Source organism: Elephas maximus, chromosome 22, assembly GCF_024166365.1.
Source record: "Elephas maximus indicus isolate mEleMax1 chromosome 22, mEleMax1 primary haplotype, whole genome shotgun sequence".
Classification (NCBI taxonomy): Eukaryota; Metazoa; Chordata; class Mammalia; order Proboscidea; family Elephantidae; genus Elephas; species Elephas maximus.
The window spans coordinates 67,774,746-67,801,369 of NC_064840.1; the positions used below are offsets into that span (position 1 = coordinate 67,774,746).

Below are 26,624 nucleotides of genomic sequence, written 5' to 3' on the forward strand. Positions count from 1 at the left end.
TGAATTGATTGCTAACTTGTCTAACTAATGAAAAACAAACACCAAAATATATCCAATCCAATGTCTAAAATTATTTCTCTTCTTAAATGTCTCTATAAGAAACATACTTTACAGTTTACTCATTGTACCTCTCCCACCCCACACGTGCCAAAAACCAAAACCAAATCCATTGCCATTGAGTTGATTCTAACTCAGAGAGCTGCCCCATAGGGTTTCCTAGGCTGCAGTCTTTATGGAAGCAGACTGCTACAACATTCTCCCATGGAGTGACTGGTGGGTTCCAACCATGGACCTTTTGGTTAGCAGCTGAGCACTTAACCATTGCGCCACCAGGGCTCTTTCCCACACATGCACACATTATTAAACAGGTATGGTCTCCTTTTTTTAAAAAAGGAAAGAGGCATTAAGGAACCCAAGATATAGATCTATGTTCCAGCTTGGTTTCTTACTATTTGTGTGATTCAAGGCAAGTCCTAACACTTTTGACCCTCAATTCTAATTGGCAAAATTAGACAGTAACCACGCGCTAAATGTTCAACTGCCCTAACTACCTATCAGAATGTTGTAAAAAATAAAATTATGCATATAAAAGAAAAAAACACCAAGGCTCTTTACAATATTATTTTTTATATCTTTGAAGAACAATCTGCTGCAGAAAATGCTTCCCACCCTTTTTTTCTCATATCATACTTCCTACTAAAGAGATCTTACTGACACAATCAATAACAAGAGTAAGCAGTGTAGTTAATAAAACCATGGAAACCAGGGAAAAACCACTAATTATAGTGATTATGGCAATTAAACATCTTGATAAACTTAGATTTCCATTATAATCGCTTTGTTTTCACAGGCTCATGAGTATGTAACACCTTTAAAATCGAAGGATAGAAGGAGATCGATCCCTTTGTTGCAAGCTCAACTGCTAGCTCAAAGGCTGGAGATTCAAGTCTACCGAGAGGCACCTTGGAAAAAAGGCCTGGTGATCTACTTCCAGAACACCAGCCACGGAAAACCCTATGAGGCACAGGTCTACTCTGACACACAGGTAGTCACCATGAGTCTCGAAATTAACTTGATGGCAACTGGTTTACTGGTTTCTTTCTGTCATCATATCTGGGGCTTCACTGAACCCTCTGAGGTGTGAGTAAAGAAAACGTAATTTGAGTTGGGACCACTAGTATACACAGCACATTGATTTAAGGGCTGTTTAGAAACAAAATTCCAACACAGTTACCTCTTCTCTAATATTAAAATGTAGTGGGATACTGCTGTTCTTGTTAGTTGCCGTCGAGTTGATTCCGGCTCGTGGCGACTCCATGTGAGTCGAGTAAGAACTGTTTTCGAGGCTGACTTTTCAGAAGCAGACTGTCAGGCCTGTGGAAACCTTGGTGGCATAGTGGTTAAGAGCTACAGCTGTTAACCAGATGGTCAGCAGTTTGAATGCACCAGGCGCACCTTGGAAACTCTATGGGTTTCCAAGAGTTCCAGTTCTACTCTGTCCTATAGGGTCGCTATGAGTCGGCATTGACTTGACTGCAATGGGTTTTGTTTTTTTTTTTTTTTTATAGTCACAATGTAGTTTGACAGAGCTGTCAGTTAAAAATCTACTAGATATATGTTAACCCCTAACTTGAAAATAGTCCAAATTCAACTCATGATGCTCCAACTCCTTTCATCAATGTAGGCATTTTTTGAGCTCTTACAACGCAGTCAGAATTTTCCTTATGTTAGAAGCTCTGGTGGGGCAGTAGTTAAGGCATCAGGCTGCTAACCAAAAGGCTGGAGGTTCAAACTTACCAGTCACTCCTCAGAAGAGAGATGTGGTAGTCTGCTTCCGTAAAGATTACAGCCTCGGAAACCCTACAAGGCAGTTCTACTCTGCCCTACAGAGTGGCTATGAGTCGGAATTGACTCAATGGCAGTGGATTTTACACTGCTATTCTAAAGAGCATTGGTTGTATTTTAACGAAACTGAGTTTTGGGATCTAATCTATTACTATTACAGCGGCTACCACTAACGCTGTTCTCCTTCCCATCCATCTCTCCCTGCCACTTATTCTTCTTTGCCCCCTTTCATCCTTTCTTTTCTTCATCCGGAAGTTGTAAGAATCAAGGACTCCAAATTCTTTGCTAGATAATGATACAACTTCTGGTCATCATACAATTAAAAAAAATTTTTTTTTCAATTAATGTATATTATGCTTTTTGATAGTACATTTACTTATTAGGCTCTAATTTTTTACTTTTTATATTATTCTATAAAAAATTTTTTTTTTTTTTTTTTTTTTATTGCTAAGCATGGTCTATGCTATATATATTACACTTACCCTGGCTTTTTTTGGATCTTGATGTTTTGTGGTTTGTTTTTTCGGTTTAATTCATTTCCATTCTTGAACCACTTGAATCTGAGAGAGGAGTACTCAGAGCTGGTTTCACAGCGAAGCACAAGTTTGGAGCCTGCAGCTGACTCCTGGCTTTTCATCTCTTTCAATCGCGGAGGCAAGGCTAAAAACGAAAAAAGAAGGGGGGAAAAAACTCAGGTCATTCAGCACTCTTTCAAAGAGAAACATGTTAATTTTGAGTGAGCCTGATCGAGATATCATTCCCAATGGTTTTATTAACTGAGAGGTGGAAAAAAAATAGGTCAGCCAAATGAACCACAACTTGGAGAGAAATAAAATATACGTAGGAAAAAAAAAAAAGGAAAACCTAGCTTATAAATAAAATTATTCTTACAAACAAATTTTATTCTAATACTTCCTCACTCTTTACATTCTTGGATACCATGACAAATCCTCAACACAGGTAACTTCAAAACCCAAGAGCCTGTGCTAAAGGAGAATATGTATCCAGGCCATTATTTTTAAATCACTTTTGCATCTAAGATCACAACTGATCTTCATGGGAGTGCTATGAATAGGTACAGCAGGTGTCATACCCACTTTTAAAATGGCAAAGTCTGCTACAGGAAAGTGACTGATTTGTCCATGGTAACAGAATCTATGGAGGGTCGGAGCGACACTGGGCTCATTTCACAATTCTATCTTCAGAGGTGGCCCAAAAAAGCAAAAAGAACTCATAAAATCTTAACAATGGTCCCTTTCTTCAAGGCAAAAATTCTTTGGCCACATTACTCTTTCACTGGACCTACAATCACTGTCACATACACAACGAATGGCCAGATGACCACCACACTCATGTCAAATTATGTTTGATGAGATTTAGCCCTTCTAAATTTTCTCAACAGAGATTGGGAGCATCTAAATTGTGCATTAACATGTAGAATTCTTTAGATGGAGTACCTGCATGCCATTCTTATTTTAAGCAAGACTGCTTAAAAGACTATTATCTACTGAGATACTAATGAATGCAATGTTACAATATCTGAAAATTGCTTCAAAACAATACGGCGGCTGGGAGAGGGTAGGTAAAAGACGAAACACATTTACCATGGTGTTGAAAACTATGGAAGTTGAGCAGTAGGTATACATGGTACTTTTGTTATACAATTCTATAGAGTATGTTTGATTTTTTTCATAATAAAAGCTTTCCAAAAGTAAAGGCATAAATGAAGGATTTTCTCCCACACACGAAATTTCACTTAGTAATCTACATCACGGAACCTGAGATCTCCACAACTCTCAGTGTCTACCGTATCTCAGAAAAGCCAACTATAAAGGTGATCTCTGCCCCAGTTCTGGAATTAGCAGGAACACCCAGAAAACACACCCAGGCAAATGAGACTCCACCTTGCTGTTTCTGTACATAGTTATTCACTGGATAAAGCAAACACTACCACTCCAAGGAGAGAATTCAGAGCCACACTGGACATGAACAGGAAATGGAGTACCTCTGCGACTCGGGGTCTGTTTGCTTTCTTCAACTCAGCGCTTACCAAGTAAATCACGAAACTGTCAGGAATGAGCGTATGGAGGTTCAAATAAATTACAGCAAAAACCATTTGAAAGCTGTGATTTCTTAGCTGTGCCTCTACGATTACATGTCCCCCTTTTTATTTATTTGGGGGCTGGGCTACGAGGCCAGGAAGCAGGCACTTAACACGGTGGACATACTGGCATGCTGGGAAACTTCTGTCAGCTGTCCTTAGCCTTTGATACCTGATGGTTCTTGTCTGGTCCTTTCTCCTGACAGTTTGAAAATAAGATTTACCCTCTGAAGAGCCTGCTTCGGAGTCTTTAAAAAGCGGAGGTTTTTAAACACAGACTGAGTCCTCATCTCTCTGGAATGGTCTGTATATTTCTATTAATTCTTAAAGACCATTTTCAGTTTTGCAAGTCTGGTGAAGAGTTGTAAAGAAACAAATTTGCTGGAGCGAAATGGCACGAAAAGAAACTGTTTTACATAGACTGAAAAGGAACTGCCTCCTTATTTTATGTATAGACTAAAATAACTAGTTTGCATTCTTTGTTTGTTTTCACTGAATTTCACTTGGCACACAGCCCAAACCCTCAAGGTTCATTCCTTGCCTCTAAGCAAAATACCCTAAGTAAGGAATTTCAGATAGCCCTAACTTAACAATAAGAACTGGGTTTCCTCGCCTACCACATAAATTTGCTTATCAATGTAGTTTGGATATAAATCTACTAGATTTTTTTTTATTTGAATAAACCATTTATTATGAAATAAGTTTGATTCTCTTTTTTCCCTCGTTCCTTTTTTTTTTCCTCTTTCTCTGTCCCTCCTGTCTTGCTCATCTAGTGCTGCTATAACAGAAATACTACAAGTGGATGGCTTTAACAAACAGAAATTTTCTCACAGTTTAGGAGGCTAGAAGTCCAAATTCAGGGTGCTGGTTCTAGCGGAAGGTTTTCTTTCTCTGTCAGCTCTACAGGACGGTCCTTGTCTCTTCTGCGTTTCTGCTGGTGGGCAGTCTTCACGTGGCTTGGCAACTCTCTTCCCCCATGACTACTTCCTAGCTTGCTGATTTAATCTCTTTTCTATCTTAAAAGAGATTGACTCAAAATATATCCCTATACTAATCTTGCCTCATTAACATAACAAAGACAATCCATTCCCAAATGGGATTATAACCACAGGTGTAGAAATTAGGATTAGCAACTCATATTTTTGAGGGACACAATTCAATCCATTACACCTTCTGTCTTTATTCATTCACTTATTTATTTATTAGGAATCTTGATTTCAAACATACGGAAGCAATGGGACAAATTCAAATTGAGGGATAGTCTACAAAACGATTACTCTGGGCTTTGATGTTATAAATGACAAAAGAAGACAGTGAAACTCATGTAGTTGATAAAAGCATTTTAAAGAGACATGACAAACGTCACTGGATGCTGCTTCAGGTTTAAAAAAGCTATAAAGGAATTACTGGGATCACTGAAAAAATCTGAATAAAGATACTCATTGCCATCGAGTAGATTCTGACTCATAGCGACCCTACAGGACAGAGTAGAACTGCCCAACATAGTTCCCAAGGAGCACTTGGTGGATTCGAACTGCCAGCCTTTTGATTAGCAGCTGTAGCTCTTAACCACTACACCACCAGGGTTTCCTGAAGAAAGACACTGTATCAAAAATAAATTTCTGCCCAAGAGTCAGAATGGGCCACCTAAATCAGAGACGACATCAGCCTCAGACCAGCAGAACTAGATGGTGCCCGGCTACAACCGATGACTGGCATAACAGGAAGCACAAGAGAATCCCTGAAGGAGCAGGAGAGCCCTAGGACCCAGACCCCAAATTCTCGGAAAAAGACCAGTCTTAATGGTCTGACTGAGACTAATGGGACCGCGGAGCTCATGGCCCCCCAGACCTTCTGTTAGCCCAAGACAGGAACCATTCCCAAAGCCAACTCTTCAGACAGGGATTGGACTGGACTATAAGACAGAAAATGATACTAGTGAGGAGTGAGCTTCTTGGATCAAGTAGACACATCAGACTATGTGAGCAGCTGCTGTCTGGAGGGGAGATGTGAAGGCTGAGGGGGACAGGAGCTGGCTGAATGGACACGGAAAGACAGGGTGGAGAGAAGGAATGTGCTGTCTCATTAGGGGGAGAGCAACTAGGAGTATATAAAAAAAATATAGCAAGGTGTATATAAGGCTTTGTATGAGAGACTGACTTGATTTGTAAACCTTCACTTTGAGCAAAATAAAAATATAAAAAGAAAAAATGAATTTCTCAAGTGCAATCAATGCATTGTTATTATGTGGGAGAATGTCTTGATTCTTAGGAAATATCTGCTGAAATGTTTAGTGGTGAAATGCATAATATCTTCAGTTACGTTTCAGAGGAGACAGCCCATAAGGAAATACATGTATGCATCTACATATAAACACATTTAGAGAAAAAAAAAAGAATCTTGGTTTCTCTTTGTTTTCCCTGCTTTTCTCTCCTGGCCTTTCTACCATTAAATAAAATGCCTTGGCTTTCAGTAAGCATTTTTAAAGTCTTGGTGAAGACTGCCATCACAAAGGAAATTCCTGGGAATATCCAAATTACAATTTACAATACAGCCCAGAGACTACACCCTCCATTTAAATTCTGCAAGCGGTACTGCACTGAAATCCCTACATGGTCCAAACTGCTAACCATGATTTGGGGATCCCACTCCCACTAGGTCCTTTGATGGGAAGAAACCAATTGCTCCTCTAGCAGACCAACATCTATCCTTTCCTTTTCAGGTTCACATGCAAGGATGTTTGCCCTAAAGAGATGATTTGGGATGTGATGCAGCCTTCAGATACCAGGTTCTTCTTAGTTTAAAGAACCCACTCCTGAAGCTGACACTGATGTGCGAACGTTCCTTGTTGCTTGGTGTTCAGGCATATCTCTCACTGACTTGACTGAATTTCCCTTTCACTGCACACAGCTTCAAGTCCATCAGAAATAGAAAAGCTTCCAACCTCTCTCCCTTTCAGTCTTCGTCCACCTGTAATGATGCTCCTGCTCTGTCCTATAGGGGAAACCATCTATGATATGAGGATATTCAGCTTTTCAGAGAACTGCTCTTTTAAGAAGTAGACTCAAAATCCTCCATAGCTTAAATGGAGAAACAAATCTGTGAGACACCACCAGAGCCACCCAACTGCATCCTTGGCCCATGGATGCCTTGCTGTCAGTGGTACCATCTAGTCCCTCACTCACTCCTCGCAGAGCTCAATTTCAAACGTCCAAGAGGCCTGGCCACAACATAAATTCCTCTTTGTTTTCCCACTTAAACACGCTACTGTGATAGTCCTGGATATTCCAGATTCCTGGCAGAAATGTGAGCTAATATTTGAGCCTGCAGGGTTTGTGCATGCTCAACTGCTAACCCAAAGGTTGGTGGTTCGAACCCGCCAGCTGCTCCATAGAAGAAAGGTGTGGCAGTCAGCTTCCATAAAGATTTACAGCCTTGGAAACCCTATGGGGCAGTTCCACTCAGTCCTACAGGGTTGCTGTGATTCTTTATGACTTGACGGCAAGGGGTTTTTGGTTTTTAGTATCCATAATGATATAATTTTCAACAAATTTTCTTTTGCTAGGAATTGTAAAATAATAGCTATATGCTAATGGAATACAGATGTTTTTCAGACATAGGGTTTACTCACATGAAACAATCTCATTTATTTCACTGAAAAAAAAAATCTCTCTACTCTAGCTTTATGAAGAACTTTCTAACACACAGGTATAGCTTTAGAAGGCCAGGAGTAGGTCTAACCTTGAGATCCTTTTTTTTTTTTTAACTGAGTACTTGGATTTTAAGACTGCAAAAATAAATAAATGTACTTGCCTTTCAATTCTTGTCTAAGAGTAAATGGTCTGTGAATCAAAAATCAGTTGAAGACAAAAACCCAATGCCAAATGAATGCTTCAAATGCAGGAGGTGTGCTGAGATCTTGGTCACGCTTTAATTTTATTTGGTCTACCACAGTTCATAATTGTGCTTTCAACGTGTTTCTAAAGAGGCGGCTGTCCCATAGCCGGAAACGATACAATAAGTTTTAAGCAGTTTCTGCCTAAATCTATTTCCCACCTGCTTGAATAATAGTCTTCAGACACTCATATGAATGTGTCCACACCCTCAGAAACATATCAGAGGAGGCAGACAGTCAAGTGCAAAGAATAACAGCCTTTAAAAATAAAAACAATGAAAGCCCCAGAGCAATACCACACATCGTAAAGGTGCACTTCTTTTCACAGGCTTTATGTGTTTGTAAGGGGTTATAAGGTCGCAAACGTACCCTTCCTATTCAAACTCAACCTAAGAGTCAGTCCATCTTTATGTTTCTACTTATCATATTTGACATGCCACGTCATGCAAAAAACAATGGTGGAGGTAATTCAAAAATATTTCTTATACATTCTGACCCACTCAAACATGTAGGGCAGTATGTTCATTTGAAGGAGCCCAGGTAGCACAGTGGTTAAAGTGCTCGGATGCCAACCACAATTTCCAGTGGTTCAAACCCACCAGCCATTCCACGAGAGAAAGATGTGGCTGTCTGCTTCTGAAAAGATTTCAGCCTCGGAAACTCTACGCGGCAGCTCTACTCTGCCCTTTCGGGTCACTATGAGTTGGAATTGATTTGATGGTAGCGGAGTTTTGGATGTTCATTTATTCCAAAAATTTAATGTGTAAGTAAAGATTCGTGATAAAAGTGAAATAATTTTTAAAGTATTAATCTAATAATGAATAATAAGCCTCTTTTTTTTTTTTTAAATCATCCTCTGTGTACTTGCTTTCCAAATATATTTAAATACCAATTATTATACTGACTTGGCAAATCTGCTGCAAAAGACCTCCTTGAAGTGTTCAAAAGCAAAGATGTCACTTTGAGGACTAAGGTGCGCCTGACCCAAGCCATGGTGTTTTCAATGGCCTCACACGCATGTGAAAGCTAGACAATGAATAAGGAAGACCGAAGAAGAATTGACACCTTTGAGTTGTGGTGTAGGCAAAGAATACTGGATATACTATGGACTGCCAAAAGAACAAACAAATCTGTCTTGGAAGAAATATAGCCAGAATGCTCCTTAGAAGCAAGTATGGTGAGACTGCGTCTCACATACTTTGGACATGTTATCAGGAGGGATCAGTCCCTGGAGAAGGACATCATGCTTGAAAGAGTAGAGGGTCAGGGATAAAGAGGAAGACCCTCAAACAAGATGGACTGACACAGTGGCTGCAACGACAAGCATGTGCTCAAGCATAACAAGGATTGTGAGGATGGGGCAGGACCTGGCAGTGTCTCATTCTGTTGTACAAAGGGTCGCCCTGAGTTGGAACCGACTCGACAGCACCTAACAACAACATACTGTACTGTTAAGAACAGGAAATAAATTTTTAGCATGTGTATGCTGCAGAGATAGGCTGATGGCACGTGGCACTAGATAAGTTGTTTTTTCAGCTCTTGGAGGGATCAGACAATGCACAGTTACCTCATATCATTACTCTCCGTGTTTGACTGGGCAGTTAATCTGAAGCACCTCAACACACTGAACAAATTAAACAGGAAACCTGAAAAATATTCTCAAATAGCAGTGAGCTTTCAGCTGCGATCCCAGTGAAGTAAGGCCTGCCATCAAACACATGCAGATCTCACAGCGAAAACTGGTGTCAGACAATTATGTTAGTTAAAGAAAGCCTCATGAATACCATTAATCAGTTCTCTAACGCAGAAGGCTGTCCTTTGCCTATAATCATGTTAAAACCAAACCATTGTCATCAAGTCGATTAAGACTCATACCGACCCTATAGGACAGAGGAAAACTGCTCCATAGGGTTTCCAGGGAGCGCCTGGTAGATTCGAACTGCCAACCTCTGGTGAGCAGCCGAACCCTTAACCACTATGCCACCAGGGTGTCCTATAGTCATGTTGTTGTTTTTGTTGTTAGGTGCCGTCGAGTCAGCTCTGACTCATCGCGACCCTGTGCACAACAGAATGAAACACTGCCCGGTCCTGCGCCATCTGTACAATCGTTGTTATGCCTGAGCTCATTCTTGCAGCCACTGTGTCAATCTACCTCATTGAGGGTCTTCCTCTTTTCCGCTGACCCTATACTCTGCAAAGCATGATGTCCTTCTCCAGGGACTGATCCCTCCTGACAACATGTCCAAAGTATGTAAGATGCAGTCTCGGCATCCTTGCCTCTAAGGAGTATTCTGGGTGCACTTCTTCCAAGACAGATTTGTTCGTTCTTTTGGCAGTCCGTGGTATATTCAATATTCTTCACCAACACCACAATTCAAAGGCGTCAGCTCTTCTTCAGCCTTCCTTATTCACTGTCCAGCTTTCACATCCATATGATGCGATTGAAAATACCATGGCTTGGGTCAGGCGCACCTTAGTCTTCAGGGTGACATCTTTGCTCTTCAACACTTTGAAGAGGTCCTTTGCAGCAGATTTACCCAATGCAATGCCTCTTTTGATTTCTTGACTGCTGCTTCCATGGCCGTTGATTGTGGATCCAAGTAAAATGAAATCCTTGACAACCTCAGTCTTTTCTCCGTTTATCATGATGTTGCTCATTGGTCCAGTTGTGAGGATCTTTGTTTTCTTTATGTTGAGGTGTAATCCATACTGAAGGCTGTGGTCTTTGATCTTCATTAGTAAGTGCTTCAAGTCCTTTTCACTTTCAGCAAGCAATGTTGTGTCATCTGCATAACGCAGATTGTTAATGAGTCTTCCTCCAATCTTGATGCCCCATTCTTTTTCATATAGTCCAGCTTCTCATATTATTTGTTCAGCATAAAGACTGAACAGGTATGGTGAAAGAATACAACCCTGACGCACACCTTTCCTGACTTTAAGCCAATCAGTATCCCCTTGTTCTGTCTGAACAACGGCCTCTTGATCTATGTAAAGGTTTCTCATGAGCACAATTCCCATTCTTTGCAATGTTTTCCATAGTTTATTACGATCCACACAGTCGAATGCCTTTGCACAGTTAATAAAACACAGGTAAACATCCTTCTGGTATTCTCTGCTTTCAGCCAGGATCCACCTGACATCAGCAATGATACACCTGGTTCCAAGTCCTCTTCTAAAACTGGCCTGAATTTCTGGCAGTTCCCTGTCGATATACTGCTGCAGCCATTTTTGAATGATCTCCAGCAAAATTTTGCTTGCATGTGATACTAATGATCTTGTTCTATAATTTCCACATTCGGTTGGATCACCTTTCTTGGGAATAGGCATAAATATGGATCTCTTCCAATCAGTTGGACAGGAAGCTGTCTTCCATATTTCTTGGCATAGACGAGTGAGCACCTCCAGTGCTGCATCTGTTTGTTGAAACATCTCAATTGATATTCCATCAGTTCCTGAAGCCTTGTTTTTCACCAGTGCCTTCAGAGCAGCTTGGACTTTTTCCTTCAGTACCATCAGTTCCTGATCATATGCCATCTCTTGAAATGGTTGAATATCAACCAATTCTTTTTGGTATAATGACTCTGTGTATTCCTTCCACCTTCTTTTGATGCTTCCTGCATCATTTAATACTTTCCCCATGGAATCCTTCACTATTGCAACTCGAGGCTTGAATTTTTTCTTCAGTTCTTTCAGCTTGAGAAACGCCGAGAAAATAAATTACACAGGAAAGTCTTCAAGACCTCTTTTACTGATCATATTTCTCCCTCATTGCACTGTCTCAGGGAGATTACAGTAACGCACAAAGTAGATGAAGTTTATATTTTGCCATCTGGTCTTCTCTCCTGAGCTGTACTCACAAAGTTGGCTATAAAAAGGAAAACGTCTCTTATCAGCTTAAAATTTAAAAATATAGCTGTGAAAAAGGCAGCAAATGCTAGTGGCAATGGTAAAAATACACCTAGGTTTTAATCTTCTGCTTCTGATGCAGTGTGTTGTCTTAGAGTTAAGTTTAAAATCATCCAACAAGGTCACAGTTTGTTGCCACATGTGGTGATGTGGTGACTTAGTGCTGACACTGCCCCATTCTCGGCTGAGTCATCCTTCAGGTGGTCTGTTCCCGACTCTGGTTAACTAGCGCTCCCTGTGAGCTAAAAGGAGACTACTATTTGTCCCTGGGTATTCAGCAAAGATATTTGGAGAATAAGGTAAAGCCTGTGGGCTCCTTTCTTAGAAGAATCAAAAAAAAAAAAAAAAAATCACTAAACTCATTGCTGTGGAGTTGATTCCAACTCATAGGGACCCTAAGAGAAAGAGCAGAACTGTCTCATAGGGTTTCCAAGGAGCGACTGGTGGATTCAAACTGCTGACCTTTTGGTTAGCAGTCAAGCTCTTAACCACTGTGCCGCCAGTGCTTCACTTGGAAGAAAGTATTATGAAATTAAAGGTTTTATTATAAAATTCTGTCAATCTGACTCCATCGGTGGCAGCAAACTAAACCTAAGCAGTAAACACACTGGTAATATGCTTGACCCTGAAAATACCATGTTGGTGGCTCTATGCCCAACTCATTACACAGTGTAGGAACGTGTATGTGTTGCTGTTATTAGCTGCCATCAAGTTGGCCCCCAACTCATGGCTACCCCACGTACAAAGGAACCAAATGCTGCCCAGTCCTGCGCCATCCCCAAGATCGGCTGCAGATCAGACCATTGTGACCCACAGGGTTTTCAGCGGCTGATTTTTGGGAGCAAATTGCCAAGCCTTTTCTCCTAGTCCATGACAGTCTGGAACTCCGCTGAACCCTGATCAACACCACAGCATCACACAAGCCCCCACTGACAGATGGGTGGTGACTGCTCATGAATTGCACTGGCTGGGGGTCGAACCCAGGTCTCTCACAGGGAGGTGAGAACTCTATCTCTGAACCACCACTGTCCCATCTCTGTACGCATATTATGGCATAGTTCATTTATGCTCAAACACATCCACACAGCACATATGTAGCATGTGCCATTACACAACATAAAAAAATAAAATTTGGGGCAATATTTCAGCTTTTTACTTCTAATATTTACACTGGTGGTATCTCTACAACCAAAGTTAGCTTCTTACTACTATTAACTCTGATTTCCTCAAAAGTACCAGTTTCGGTTGGTGGCGATTTTTAAACATGGATGTCCTCAAAGTTTCACTTTTCACAGTTACTGCTACAACTTGCCTATAACAGTATGATTCTTTGTGATGTTCCATTTGAGGGCATGAGGGCATGAGCTGCAATCAGCCCAGTTAGGGACTATGTTTAGTGTAAGGCCATGGGGGAAAAAAAAAAATCATATTTTAGATCTGATTACCACACCCAAAAGGCTGCATTAAAAAAAAAAAAAAAAAAAAAGACACATGCACAAAAATAGGGCCATTTATTGAATTTGTCTTTTAATAGAAAATCAATAGCCAAAACAATGGATCCAAACATACCAAGGACCATGCAGATGGTGCAGGACTGGGCAATGTTTCGTTCTGTTATACATAAGGTTACTATGAGTCAGAGCTGGCCTGACACCAATTAACAAAAACAACCAAATCAAATCAAAATAAGCAAATCAAAGGAAGGGTAAGACAGTCAATAAGGGTATCCATGAGCCATGTGTTAAGGCTCGTGTGTGTGTCTGTCTGTCAGTTTTGACTGACACCAAATTCAATCATTCAAATGTCTAACTTTAATAGATCAAAGACATGGGATCTCAGGGGCCTAGTGCAAAGTAAGACCTCAACTGTTGGCTGAAAGAGTACATATGAGGAAAGATCTGGAAGGCATTGATAAAGAAGAGACCCAGGTACAGAAATTATTCCAGAGGCCAAGCCTACCTTCTCAAGAGTCCTTTTTATTACTTGGGATTGAGTGGACATTATTGTTTTATGCACTGCTTTGGATTAGGATTCTTACACTCCTGTTTCCTATGGCACTAGGGAAAATGAAATTTAAATCTACCTGGAAAATTGTCAAATAAGTAGTATCAGCTTTACTCGGACACTTTGAGGTTCTCCTGTATTTCTCTTATCTGATCATCGCCACACCAGGCATACTGTTAGAGGGCTCTCTACTTGGACCCTGCCTGAGCCAAGACCCCTGGTATCCCAGTCACATTACTTCTTCTCTCATCTGTTCCACCTTATTTTCAAAGTCTACCCATAGTGACCTGGTTGCAGTTCCTTTTCGGCAAAAGGAACACAGACATGTCAACATTATCTCCTCTCCTTTCACATCAGAGTTGCTCTTCTCCACTGACTGACCCATCTGCAGGGTTTTGGTTTGTTAAATGGGCTCTTTTCGTTTATCTTTGTAGACAATATATATCCTAAAAGTTATTTTATCGAATTTCTTTCACTTGCAATAGTTCCTGTATTTTACATAAGATGGATAATTACACTTTCCATTTTACAGATGAAGCAATGAGGGTTACACAAGAACTTGACCGATGTCACAAGACTAATGAGCTGCAGAACCAGGATTTAAACCTAGGACTTTTCTCTATACCACGGTGCCTCTATGAAGCTTGACGCAGAGGCAGCAAGAAGGAGGAGGGCTGAGGACTAACATTCAAGGAACGAGCAGTCCCTTTCATACCCACTGTGATAATTTTTTGATTCTTACAATAAGCTATATAAGCCAAATCACCTCTCCATGTATGTATGAAAGACCTTCACAAGACTAAAATCTGACAAGGGAAAATAAAAGCAGATTTAATAGGTAAGAGACTCTTTCACCTTGAAAATTGATGTTATGCTTGTTGAAATTAGCAATCCTGCTTTTCTATACAGTTCTGTAGTTCTTTGCCCAGTATTCATAGAATGGGGGCTAAATATAAAATCATAAAACTACGATAATACTGTTCCCAAAGCCTATGAGATGGAGTTAAAACAAGGTTCTCCTAATGCTTTCAATAATAAACTCCTTTAGATTTAGTAATAGCTAAATTTTATTGAGCACCAGGGAGCCCTGGTGGCGCAATGGGTAAAGCGCTTGACTGCTAACCAAAAGGTCAGCAGTTCGAAACCACCATAGGCTCCGTGGGAGACCAATGTGGCCGTTGGCTTCTGTAGAGATTCTCAGCCTTGGAAACCCTACGGGGTTGCTATGAGTCAAAATCAACTCTACGGCAGCAGGCTTGGGCATTGAGCACCTACTATGTGCCAGGAGCCCTTGTGACACAGTGCTTAAGAGCTATGGCTGCTAAACAAAAGGTTGGCAGTTCCAATCCAGCAGCTGCTCCTCGAAACCCTACGTGGCTGTTCTACTCTATCCAGGAGGGTCGCTATGAGTTGGAATCGTCTTGATGGCAATGAGTACTACGTACTAGGCATTGCCTATGGTCATAAACCAACCAACAAACAAAAAACAGAAACCACTGCCATCGAGTCGATTCCAACTCATAGCGACCCTACAGGACAGAGCAGAGCTGCCCCACAGCACTTCCAAGGAGCGGCTGGTGGAATCCAACTGTCGATCTTTTGGTTAGCAGCTGAGCTCTTAACCACTGCACCACCAAGGCTCCACCTATAGTCATACACCTGGTATATTGTAGAGCCAGAATCTGGACCCAGCAAGTCCAACTCTAGAGACTCCGCTCCTTAACTGCTAGACAATAATCTGCTATATTATAACGAATTATTTTCTGCATTAGTTATTTTTGTAGCTCAAATGTACAAAGGATGTAATTTATTGACACATCTACCGCGACCACATTTCCCAGACAATACTTAGATCCAAAATGTGACTCAGAGTTTCTGCTCTTATTACAAGTGCAAAAGACAGTCTGGGAGAGACAGTAGATAATGCAAAATGGCTGAACTTTGTGAGCTTCTTCAATGACTTATGGGGCAATAAAAAAAAGGCACAACACTTGAAATTGGAACCATACACTCAAAAAAAAAGTTCGCTTTTTTGAGCTCTGTGGTTGTCTGTCATATGCCAAAATGCCACAAGGGTGAATGAGGCTGCATGTCCCTCCTGTATTCACTGAAAGGTGATAACGCCCATGGGAGGATACAGCAGCAAAAGTGTCTGAACAGATTAATGCTGTTCTCTCGAGGTGTAAAGCCAGCACACCGTGAAAACGAATGTTAGAGTAAATCACAGCACCGTTGCCAGCAGCTGTAAGTATTCAACATGCCTGCCTAATTAATGCTGTCACCACGGCTGCCCCCAATTTTAAGGACATCTCACTCACAGACATAAAGACGACGTCCAGCAAGCTTCATTTAAGGCCATCATTACATAGAGTTAGAATGGATCCAGTAGTTTTACTTATGCGTAGCAAATTTCCTTTGACAGAACTTTTTTAATTGATTCTTTTCCATCGTCAAAAACCAGGATTTTTCCCATATCCCTGCCATATTTACTTCCAATATGTCACTTAAACAGAGAAATGGAGAAATAACCTAGTTACTGAAAAATTGATATGTATCTGTTTATCTTTTCATTGTAATGGAGCTTCTTTCTGTTTGGATTTATTGCTTATGTAAACCATGCAACTTAACATGACTTGGATATGTGAATAATATTTATCTTTATAACCGTTATTTCTTTTTTCAAGTTGAATTACAATCACTTAATTAACTGATATCACTACAATTCCCTTTTTCCATTTGAAAGAAGGAATTTATTTAGGTGTCTTAAACTGGATAAAATTTCTAGTTAAGATGGGCCAACACTTCATTATAGTTATAGGCAGTCCCCGGGGTTACAAACAGGTTTTGAACGAGATCCTTTCCTAAATCTATCTTTAAGTCAATTTGTAGGTAAGTCAAACAGTTACATACAATTCTTATTTAGGATCAGTTAGTCAATTTTTAGTCAAATGTTTGTCTTAGCATACAGTATGTATTTTACCTTTCTAGGCATATACACATATACACCGTTGCAGTCAAGGTCACTCATAGTGACCCTATAAAAAACTTAGGAAACACTTCATGAGCATCACAAGGTACTGTGTGAGGTTGTTAGTGCAAACCATTGTATTTAACTCAAATTTTTAATACTATAGGCTTTATGGCTGTCAGTTCTTAAGCATGAGTTGTCTGTAACTCGGACTACCTAATGGTAAGTCAGATGTTTTTAACCAGGGGACTTACTGTAGTTTTAAATAATGACAGCAAAGTGAGAAATTTTAAACACTGCACATAAATGAGCAAAGCCCCTGAACGATCTATGAATATTAGCTCTCTATGACCTAAAATATTATTATCACTTTCTTTTTTCGCATAGCTATTTAAAGCTTAAGGCCCCTGGTACCACAATGGTTTATGCTCAGCTAATAACCAAAATGTTGTCGGTTGGAATCCATCAGCAGCACCATGGAGCAAAGGCCTAGTGATCTACTTCTAGTACAGCCATTGAAAACCCTATTGAGTACAGTTCTACTCTCCAACACATGGGGCCACCATGAGTCAGAATCGACTTAATGGCAACAGGTTATTTAAAGCTGAATTGTTCAACAAGGAAACTGGTTTTTAGCAGTGCTAATCATGAGATAAATGTGTCTTTTCAGGACCTCTAAAATCCACTTCTTTGTTATTTAGGCCATCTATTTTCCTTGTAATATTAGCTTTCTGGGTGTGTGCGTGTGTGTGCATGCACACACAGGTAATTTATTAAACTAAAATGACACAAAAATGTACATGCCAGGATTGAACGCAGCCTTCTTCCCTCCCTGAGGCCTCCCAAATGAAAGCCACATCTCTCTCTAATCTGTTTACCCGTTGCCATTGAGTTGATTCCAACTCATAGCGCTAGTATGTTTACTAGATTTAAATAATCAACTTTGCATCCCTTCTTGAATAAGGCCCAAGTTTGACTTTCTGAGGCTTTTTAAAGCTGGGGAGCTCTTTACATTATCAAGCAAGTACACAGACAACCTAACAATCAAATCCGTGTCACTTCGCTTCTACCTCATAGGAAAGACCAGGGAGGCACATTTCTTATCTCAGTGCTTCCAGTGACATGAATTTGAAGAGGGAGAAAATGACAAGAGTCAAAAAAGACTGTTCACGGTGACAAAATTTGTTTTACAACATTGATAAATAACCTAAAGCAATCTAACTTTGTGGCTTATGTAATGCAACTACAAGGCTGTTATAGTTTACTGAGCAGTCCACAGGAGTCAAACCGTATGACTAGAGTCAATGTGGTCTGGTTTCAGGCACCACACAAAAAGAAATCACAGTAAGAATGACGTAGTAGTAGTAGCTGTCCTTATTTTACATGAAAAACAAATTCATTTAAGCACCTCTGAAAGTAAAAATGATCTGCTTCCCATACATTCAAAATAGTCCACTGGTTCCTAAAACATTGAAATAAAATTTTCTCAGCACAAAAATTCACCAACATTACACAAAAGAAGCATACATGAAGCTTATTTAGCACACCAACATGAAGCGTTTGTGTGTTCCATACAGACATTTGTTGTAGTTGTTGGGTGCTACTGAGTTGATTCCAACTAATAGGGACCCCACATGACAGAGCAGAACTGCCTGTAGGGTTTTCTTGTCTATAATCTTTATGGAAGCAGATGGCCAGGTCTTTCTCCCGCGAACCTGCTTGGTGGATTCAGACTGCCAACCTTTAAGTTAGCAGTGGAGCGTTTAACCATTGAGCCACCAGGGTTCCTTACATGAGCACTCCCCCAAAATACAACTCAAACCCATTGCCGTAGACTGAATTTTGACTTATAACGACCCTGTAAGACAGAGGAGAACTGCCCCATAGAGTTTCCAAGGCTGTAATTTTTACAGAAGCAGGTTGCCACATCTTTCTCCTGTGCAGCAGCTGGTGGGTTTGAACCACCTACTTTTGGGTTAGCAGCTGAGCCCTTAACCACTGAACCACCAGGGCTCCTTATATGGACACCTGCACTAGAAAGGAGCCCCGGTGGTGCAGTGGTTAAGAGCTCAGCTGCTAACCAAAAGGTCAGCAGTTCAAATCAACCAGCTGCTCCTTGGAAACCCTATGGGGCAGTTCTACTCTGTCCTATAGGGTCAGTTATGAGTCAGAATCGACTTGGTGCAACAGCTTAGCATGAGAAATACCTTTGTTTTTATTTAGAAAGAAGTTTAAATGGATTCTTTGCTAACAGTTTATAGTCTATGAATTTTAATCATTAAATTCTACCTGTAACATTTTGTACCTTTTCTTCAAATTTTTGTTAAGTCTCTATTCACATACCCAGTGTAAGAATGGAGAGCCAGGAAATCTGGGTTCCAGTTCTTGCTAAGCCTGTGGGACTAAGCAGTCACATAACTACTTTGAACCTCAGTAACCCTGAGCATAAAAAGTAGTACCTGCCTCACCTATTTCACACAGTTACTGTGAAACTCCAACCAAAAAATGGTAACGAAAGCACTTTGCATCTTAAAAATTTAATTATCAGTATTCAACTCCCTTCATAATGCTGAGTTGAATGCCATTCTCTATAAATCAGGGTTCTGGTGGTGCAGTGGTTAAGAGCTCGGCTGCTAACCAAAAGGTCGGCAGTTTGAATCCACCAGCCGCTGCTTGGAAACCCTATGGGGCAGTTCTACTCTGTCCCATAGGGTTGCTATGAGACGGAATGAACTCAAAGGCAACAGGTTTGGTTTTTGGTATCTATAAATCATCTAAAACGTCAGAAAAAAGGTTAGAAAATATTAAGTTATATAAATCCGGATGGAACAAGATCATACAATTAACACCTGAAAAACTACATAAAACACTGACCATGCCTCAAGACCAAAAAAAAAAAAAAGGCAGCTGGAAACTATGAATGAGGGTCACTAAAATGCTCAAACGCAAGGGCAGCCAGTGTGAAGGAACAGACTAAACATCATAGAATCCTAAAGACTGATAATGGGAAGGCCCAGAAAGGAAAGCCATGGGTCTATAAAACCATGAAACATTCTGGAGAGCAAAAGTGTTCTTTCAGAATAGCTGAACACTACAATTCCTATAAAGACACTGAAGCACGAAGTTTTAGGAGGGGGTAAAAAAAAAAAAAAGGCAACAAAGTTTTGTACAATAAGAAATATACTTTGGAAAATGCTGGCTCTGGCAGGTCATACAGGAAAATGACTCAGGAAGCAGCATGTCCGAGAAAAACACAGATTTGGGAAGCAGGCAGACACAGGTTCCAATTCTCAGCTTCCCACCTAAAGCTCTGTGACTTGATGATGTTTTAACTGACGGGTGTCTCAGGTGCCTCCTGGGCAAGGTGAGTTTGCCTCACACAGGGCAGGGGAAGAAGCCAGGTACTGCGTCATGTACACTGAATAGGATACAGTCAAGCATATAAATCAATAACAGCTTTCCAAAGACAATAGATTCCTAAGGGATTAGTTAAATTCATGGATGGAACTGAACACATTATCAAAGGAAGTTAAAATAGAGCCAATGGTGAGACTATTCAAAGCTGCCTTCAGGGAATGTAACTTTCACCATCAGTCACCTACCCAGAATGGCATTTCTTGTGCAATGACTACTTAGCCTACTGTTTAGGAAGCACATTCATGCATTATTTCATTTCAGAAGTAAAAGATGTACTGAAGATGTTGAAATCTGAATAAAGCCTGTAATTCAGTTAATAGTATCCCACCCAGGTAAATTTCTTAGGTTTGATCAATAAGCTGAGATTATGTAACATGAGCGGAAATGGGCAAAGGGTTTGTGGGAACTCTCTGTCCTGTTTTGCAACTCTTCTGTAAATCTAAAATTATTTCCCATCAAAAGATGACTAAGCTCAATTTATACTAAGTGCCCCTTTTCTGTGTTTCAAAACACAATGCATTTTGTCTTTACAGATGTTTGTTTCATCTGGAGAAGGGGAAGCTCCTTAAAGCAGGGGATTCTTTTCTTTTCACATTAATCTTTTATCCTGGTAACTAGCACAGCACTCAATAATGTGTGTTAAAGGAAGGATGAATAAACAAATAAGGTCACTTAACCTGTGACTCAAAATATGCCATATCGAATTAGCCACTGGAAAAAAAAATTTTTTTTTCCCTCTCTAATGTACAGGCTTTATGTAAAAACAAATTGAATTTATCAAGGTATCACTATGTTTCTTACTCATATGATATAATGCATTATAGGGTCCAGTTACTAGCCAAATTTTTATATTAGCATATCCAGATCCTAGCTTATTTATATAGATAATTGACTTCATTCTCTTAGATCCTCCTCAAATTCCATTCACTCAGCAAATATTACTGTGGGTGCATTACATGGTTACAACTGTTTAAAGTGTGAAGACAAGACAACAAAATCCCTACTCTCCTGAGGCTTCCATTCTAATAGGCGGCTGGGGGGATGTAGATGGAGAATTTATTAGCCAATTAGACTATGATTTGTGAAATAAATTCTTCACATTTACAATCTTCAAGCACTAAAAACTGTTGAGTTAGCCACATCTCTTCCACACAGTCATGCAGTAAAGCCTTTCCTATTTTCTATTTAAATTAAAGCTTTGAGAATTGATCAGTAAATCTATATACAATCCACTAATATTAATCAAAGGAGCCCTGGTTGCGCACTGGTTAAGCACTGGCTGCTAACTGAAAGGTCAGCGGTTTGAACCCACCAGCTGCTCTACAGGAGAAAGATGTAGCAGTCTGCTCCCATAAAGGTTGTTGTTGTTGTTCTGTGCTGTCGAGTCGATTTTGACTTATAGTGACCATATAGAGTAAAACTACCCCATAGAGTTTCCAAGGAGTGGCTGATGGGTTCGAACTGCCGACCTTTAGGGTTAGCAACCTGAGCTCTTAACTACTTCACCATCAAGGCTCCCCGTAAAGATTCCAACCTTGGAAACCCTATGGGGCAGCTCTACTCTGTCCTATAGGATCACTGAGTTGGAATTGACTTGATGGCTATGGGTTGGGTTGGAATATTAATCAGTTGAATACTGTTCAATTGGTACTATGTCATTTTGAAAGCTATTATCCATGGCAATAAACTATTTTTCTTACAAAAGCAAGTATTTACCAGTTTGGCTTTCTCTGAAGAAATTATGTCCTTAATGCTTTGCATAGCATGTTACACTTTTACCAGTTTTTAAGAATAATGATAAGGAGTTAAGTATAGTGGTTAAATGCTATAATCGGACAGACCTAAGCTCGGGTTTCTATTTTGTCCTGTATTAGTTATGTGATTTGGGCAGATTATTAAAATTCTCTGAACTTCAGTTTTCTAAAATGTAAAATGTAGAGTATAACAGAACCTACCTCCTAGGGCTGTTCAAAGGATTAAACAAAGTAATGCAAGTGAAGTATTTAGCAAACAGTGTGTATCACATTGCAAGCATTCAGAACATATGGGCAACTGTTGTTATTATCTTTTCACTTACATCCTTGGTAAACTTTGTAGCTTACCAAGCTTTCTATATGAATACAAAGTTTCTTAGAGCCCGCTTAGAGCTAAGACCAATAAAAAGACATTCACTCCTCTGGCAGACAGAATAACTGCTCCCAAAATCATCTAAGCCCTAATTCTGGGAACCTGTGAATATCTTATGCAAAAGAGACTTTGCAGATGTGAGGATTAAGGTTAAGGACCTTGACATGGGGAGATTATCCTGGATAATCCAGGTGGGCCCCATCTATTTATGGGAATCCTTAAAAGCAGATAATCCTTCCCGGCTGTAGCCAGAGAACAGTCAGAGATGTAACATGCTGGCTTTGAAGACAGAGGATGGGGACCCTGAGCCAAGGAATGTGGGTGGCGTCTAGAAGCCGAAAAAGGCAAGGAAGTGGATTCCCGCCCTAGAGTCTCCAGAAGAGAACTCAGGTCTGCTGACACTTTGGTTTTAGCTCAACGGGACCCTCGTTGGAATTCTACCCTACAGAACTCTAAGAGAGAAAATCTGTGTTGTTTTAAGCGTCAACAGTCATGGTAATTTGTAACAGCAACACTAAGAAACTAAGACAACAAAGAAAAATCAGTTATATTAATTTTCTAATATTAACTGTGGAATTTATGTCTTATGAAAGGGTATATAGGAATTTAGTACATAAAAACAGAAAAACCAGAGGTGGGTGAAGTAGAACCACTAGTTACTACTCAGCTCACCCTCCATGCCTTTGTACTCAGGGTCCAGTGGAACTGTAGATCCTGGTGAACAGGGGTTAACTATCTGAAGGAATTAGAGGACCAGAGTTCAAACCCAGGGTTCGACCCCAGCCAGTTGTGACCTAAACAACAATTCCCTCTCTCTGGCCTCAGTTTGTTGTTCATAAAATGAAGAAGTTGGATCCTCTCTCAAGTGTCCATTCAGCTATAAAGTGAGTCAGGGAGACCTTTTTCTCTTCTTTTTGTACGCTGTGTTTTGGGAATTTATGAGAGAAGAGTTACTGGCCTGATCTGCATACTCCTTAACGTGATTTACAAATACTATCATCCCCAACGGACGATGAATAAGAAACACCGAAGAAGAATTGATGCCCTTGAAGTTGGCAAAAAATATTGAATATACCACGGACTGTCAAAAGAACGAACAAATCTGTCTTGGAGGAAGTACAATCAGAATGCTCCTTAGAAGCAAGGATGGTGAGACTATGTCTCACATACTTTGGGCATATTTTCAGGAGGGATCAGTCCCTGAAGAAGGACATCGTGGTTGGTAAAGTAGAGGATCAGTGAAAAAGAGGAAGGCCCTCAACAAGATGGACTGACACAGTGGCTGCAACAACGGGCTCAAGTACAATAACAATTGTAAGGATGACACAGGACTGGGCAGTGTTTCATTCTGTTGTACACCGGGTCACTAAGGGCCAGAACTGCCTTAAACAAAATCCTCAAAAAAGCAGCTTTCCAGATTAAGCTTATACTCACTAGTAGATTGATGTCTGATGAAACTTGTAACTTGAGAATCATACATCTTAGTTCTATAGCGTAACTTCTGTTTAAACTGTATTTAAGCTTTATTTATATATATTTAAAAAATTATTTCTTGCAGAATGCAGGGGAAAATTGTGGAACAGGGCCAAAAGTGTGCGGTGAATCAGCTACACAATAACCTACACATTATGGTGGAAAAATCAACCTGAAATAAGCTAGCAGCTGTAGAAATATTATATATTGATGAAGATTTTATACATAACATGAAGACCTAGTCCAGGTCAAGCTTATTGACAGGTCATGAAGGACATTCTAAAACAACTGTAGTGTCATCGCTATTTGAAATCCATCAGTAATTAAGTGGACTTCTTTGATTTAGCCATTACTTGTGAGAAAATACTTGCAAGCAAGCAAAAGGTTCGCAGTTCAAGCCCACCTAGAGGCACCTCAGAAGAAAGGCTTAGCAATCTACTTGCAAAAAAAAAAATCAGCCACTGAAAACTTTATGGAGCACAGTTCTACACTGGCATACATGGGGTCAACATGAGTAGGGATTGACTCGACAGCAACTGTTTTTTTAAGTAAGACCGTGGATCCTAAGCAGGCACGTGATATCAGTATGATGTGGAAGCCCTGTAGTTTCACATACAAGTTTCCCAGCATATTAATGAATTGAAGCTTTAATAGACAAGCTCTGTCATGATTAAAGAGGAAGCCTTAGTAAGACTTGAAGAGTTCAGGAGAAAAAGATGATGATCCTACAAACGTGCCTTCCTTACTCTATGTAGCAGCTGGTTTAGTGCTTCAAGAACCACTACACGGTCCACTGTTTTAAGCTATCTGGAGAAGCTGATGGCACAGATGTAAAACCTTGAAAAGATATTTCCCAATTCTTATAAGAAGTGTTTTAATGGTGGTATGTACCAGTCAGAAACCTGGTGGCATAGTGGTTAAGTGCTACAGCTGCTAACCAAAGGGTCAGCGGTTCGAATCTGCCAGGTGCTCCTTGGAAACTCTATGGGGCAGTTCTACTCTGTCCTATAGGGTCGCTATGAGTCAGAATCAACTCGACAGCACTGGGTTTGGTTTGGTGTTTTTTTTTTTTTTTTTAACAAGCCCTGCTTTTCTCAGAAGCCCTGTTATTTTCTACTGTGTGATTTTGCAAAATCAAGTTTTGTTGGTTGGTTGGTTAGTTGGTTGGTTTTTCCAGAAATGCAAACATGGAGTTCCAGCAGAAAGGCCTGTGAGTAGTACGAGAATCTGGTCAATGGTCCTCCACATGCCCTGTCCCAGGCCACAGGTTCTCACACCTTGCTACAAAGGTCACTGGGCAAGTTTAACAAAAATGAAATATCCATGGACTCTTATCATCAGACTCTCATTCAGTAGTTCTGGAGAAAGGCCCAAGAATCTGCTTTTTCAAAGAGCATCTGACAGGTGGCCTGAGCACAGCATTTTTAGAACTATGACACTGTTCTGCGGGGTCCTTCTCTCATAAGTTCCACAGCATTTACAAAGAGTTAATGCCAACGCCCACCTCATAAATTCTTTCCAGTAAAGATGATTTTGAGTGCCTAAGGTTTACCGTCCTGGGCAAGTAAAAGAGAAATAAGACTTATTTTCTCTTCTGGATCAATTCAGATTCTCATTGAAAGACCAAGATTAATTACGGTTCTTATAAGAAGTCCTATAATGGGTAGCATGTACCAAGTTTCGTGGAATTCTGTATTTCTAGTTGCTTTGGTGTGTATGTATAAAGATCTCTGATTTAAACAGATTTTCACTACGCATTTGATAAAAGCAACATTGCAAAAAGCTATTTCAACTTTATCTTCATTGTTATAGAACAGTATAATACAGTATCTACAAGTATCTGGTTTGCAGTAACACATATAGACGTTTAGCACTATCCTCAGGGCTCCCTAAAAGTAGGCGAAAGAATGGTGGCTAAACTTTTTTTTTTTTATTAATTTTTATTGTGCTTTAAGTGAAAGTTTACAAACCAGGTGAGTCTCTCATGCAAATATTTGCATACACCTTGCTATACACTCCTAATTGCTCTCCCCCTAATGAGATAGCACAATCCTTCCCTCCACTCTCTCTCCTCGCGTCCATTTGGGCACCTTCTGGCCCCCTCTGTCCTCTCATCTCCCCCCTAGACAGGAAATGCCAACATAGTCTTATGTGTCTATTTGGTCCAAGAAGCTCGGTCTTCACCAGTATCATTTTCCATCCCATATTCCAGTCCAATCCCTGTCTGAAGAGTTGGCTTTGGGAATGGTTCCTGTCTTGGGCTAACAGAAGGTCTGGGGACCATGGCCTCTGGGGTCCTTCTAGTCCCAGTCTGACTATTAAATCTGGTCTTTTTACGAGAATTTGGGGTCGGTATCCCACTGCTCTTCTGTTCCCTCAGGGGTTCTCTGTTGTATTCCCTGCCAGGGCAGTCAGCAGCGGTTGTGGCTGGGCACCACCTAGTTCTTCTGGTCTCAGGCTAAACATATTTTTAATCATGAAACACGAGGAAACAACTACCATTTATAACCCAGCCTCTAATCCACTGTCTAGAACCTGTAAAATGCTAGAATCTCCCTACGAGTCTAACCCATTTGTCTGCAGTTCTGAAAGTCATAAGAAGCACTGCATCACTCCGCTAGCACATGATGGCAAGAGATTAAGATAGCCATGTATTCTAATCTTTATTAAAAGATTATATAAGAGAATCAACATGTGTGTCTCAGTGAGCTGTAGGTATTGTAAGTGTTACACATAATACTTCATTGTTTGTCACAATGTTCTATACGTCAATTATACTTCTGATTACTTCCCTACAAGGCCCAAATTCTAACCACTCATTCCCAAAATGATAATTAACTAGGAGTCAGTGCTCAGTGTTTGTTTGTTTGTATGTTTACTTACGGGAA

At 40.3% G+C, this 26,624-nt stretch overlaps 1 protein-coding gene across 5 annotated transcripts in view; it reads right to left on the reverse strand.

Annotated features, from left to right (window-relative positions):
• NRG1 (neuregulin 1) overlaps nt 1-26,624 on the reverse strand; it is a 244,165-nt gene that overhangs the window by 184,011 nt on the left and 33,530 nt on the right. For all 5 annotated transcript variants that reach the window (XM_049866729.1, XM_049866727.1, XM_049866728.1 and 2 more), the window contains exon 2: nt 2,328-2,505. In XM_049866729.1, the coding sequence (XP_049722686.1) occupies nt 2,328-2,505 (178 nt within the window). The remainder of the gene's footprint in view (nt 1-2,327; nt 2,506-26,624) is intronic.